Below are 1,035 nucleotides of genomic sequence, written 5' to 3'. Positions count from 1 at the left end.
CTCTCTCTCTCTCTTTTGCGCACGTGAAAGCCTCTTCTGCACATCGACACTAGATACGGCGCCATTCTTTACCTGATTTCCCCTCTTTGCCCCCACCCGTTGCCTCCCGGCGCCTGCACCACTCTCGCCGGTCCCTGCCGCAAAGCCACACACATACACACAGAGTTAGACACGACCATGCATACAAGTCGGAAGCTCAAAAAAAACAAAATAACACACACACACACACACAGACACAGACACAGACACAGAGAGAAAACAATAACAGTGGAGGTGTGGCGGAGGAGCATCCCTCGCCTAAATGTATTTCCGCACCCTGAAGTACTGGCGCAGGCGAAAGTACATCACCAGCGTGATGGTCAGCGCCACAGCGCCGAAGACGTACACGTATGTCCACGCCACCGCGTCCATGTCGTTGAACGAGTACCGCATCTCATCGTCCACCCGCATGAGGCTGATGTACGCGTAGCGGATGCGCATCATTGTGTCGAAGATGTACTGCATCTGCTGCATCGCCCCGCTCGCCTTGCCGACGCCGACGGCGATGGGGCTCGACGTGCTGTAGCTCTGCCGCTTCTGCCGCGTCAGCTCCGCGTCCTCGGCGTCCATGATCTCCAGCGTGATGTTCAGCGACGACGCCGACAGCGGCGCCTTCTCCGCGACGTTGAAGCAGACGGCGATGCTGCCAGCGGTGTCGATCGTGACGATCTCCTTCGCGTCCGGCCGCGCAACATCGTGCTCGACGACCGCCCGCCCACCCGGCGCGGTGACGGCGACTGACACGAACGGCGTGAGGCTGCGCGCCATCTTGTAGTGCAGCTCGTAGCGGCCCGGCTCCTGCAGCTGCTCCGTGAAACACTTGCGCCCGGGCCGCGCGGTGAAGCGAAAGCCGCGCGCCGGCATGCACGCGCACACCACGAGCACCACCACCAGCAGCAGCACTGCACGTCTGCTCCGCCGCGGCAACGACGCACCAGCAGTGTGCGTGGTCAGCTGTGGGCTATGGCCTGTTGCGGCTCGCATTTCCTCCCTTTT

At 61.4% G+C, this 1,035-nt stretch overlaps 1 protein-coding gene across 1 annotated transcript; it reads right to left on the bottom strand.

Moving 5' to 3' along the window:
- Positions 1 to 297: 297 nt before the first annotated feature.
- DQ04_03621040 (hypothetical protein) lies at positions 298 to 1,023 on the bottom strand (the record flags this gene model as incomplete). The annotated part of the gene is made up of 1 exon (XM_009312974.1): positions 298 to 1,023. One exon carries the CDS (start codon positions 1,021 to 1,023, stop codon positions 298 to 300), a length of 726 nt encoding a protein of 241 aa, XP_009311249.1.
- Between the last annotated feature and the right edge of the window lie 12 nt (positions 1,024 to 1,035).

The sequence above is a fragment of the Trypanosoma grayi genome, assembly GCF_000691245.1.
Source record: "Trypanosoma grayi strain ANR4 Tgr_362_V1, whole genome shotgun sequence".
Taxonomy (NCBI): Eukaryota; Euglenozoa; class Kinetoplastea; order Trypanosomatida; family Trypanosomatidae; genus Trypanosoma; species Trypanosoma grayi.
Note: the sequence above shows the minus strand (reverse complement) of the source record. Positions and strands in the feature narration are given on the sequence as shown.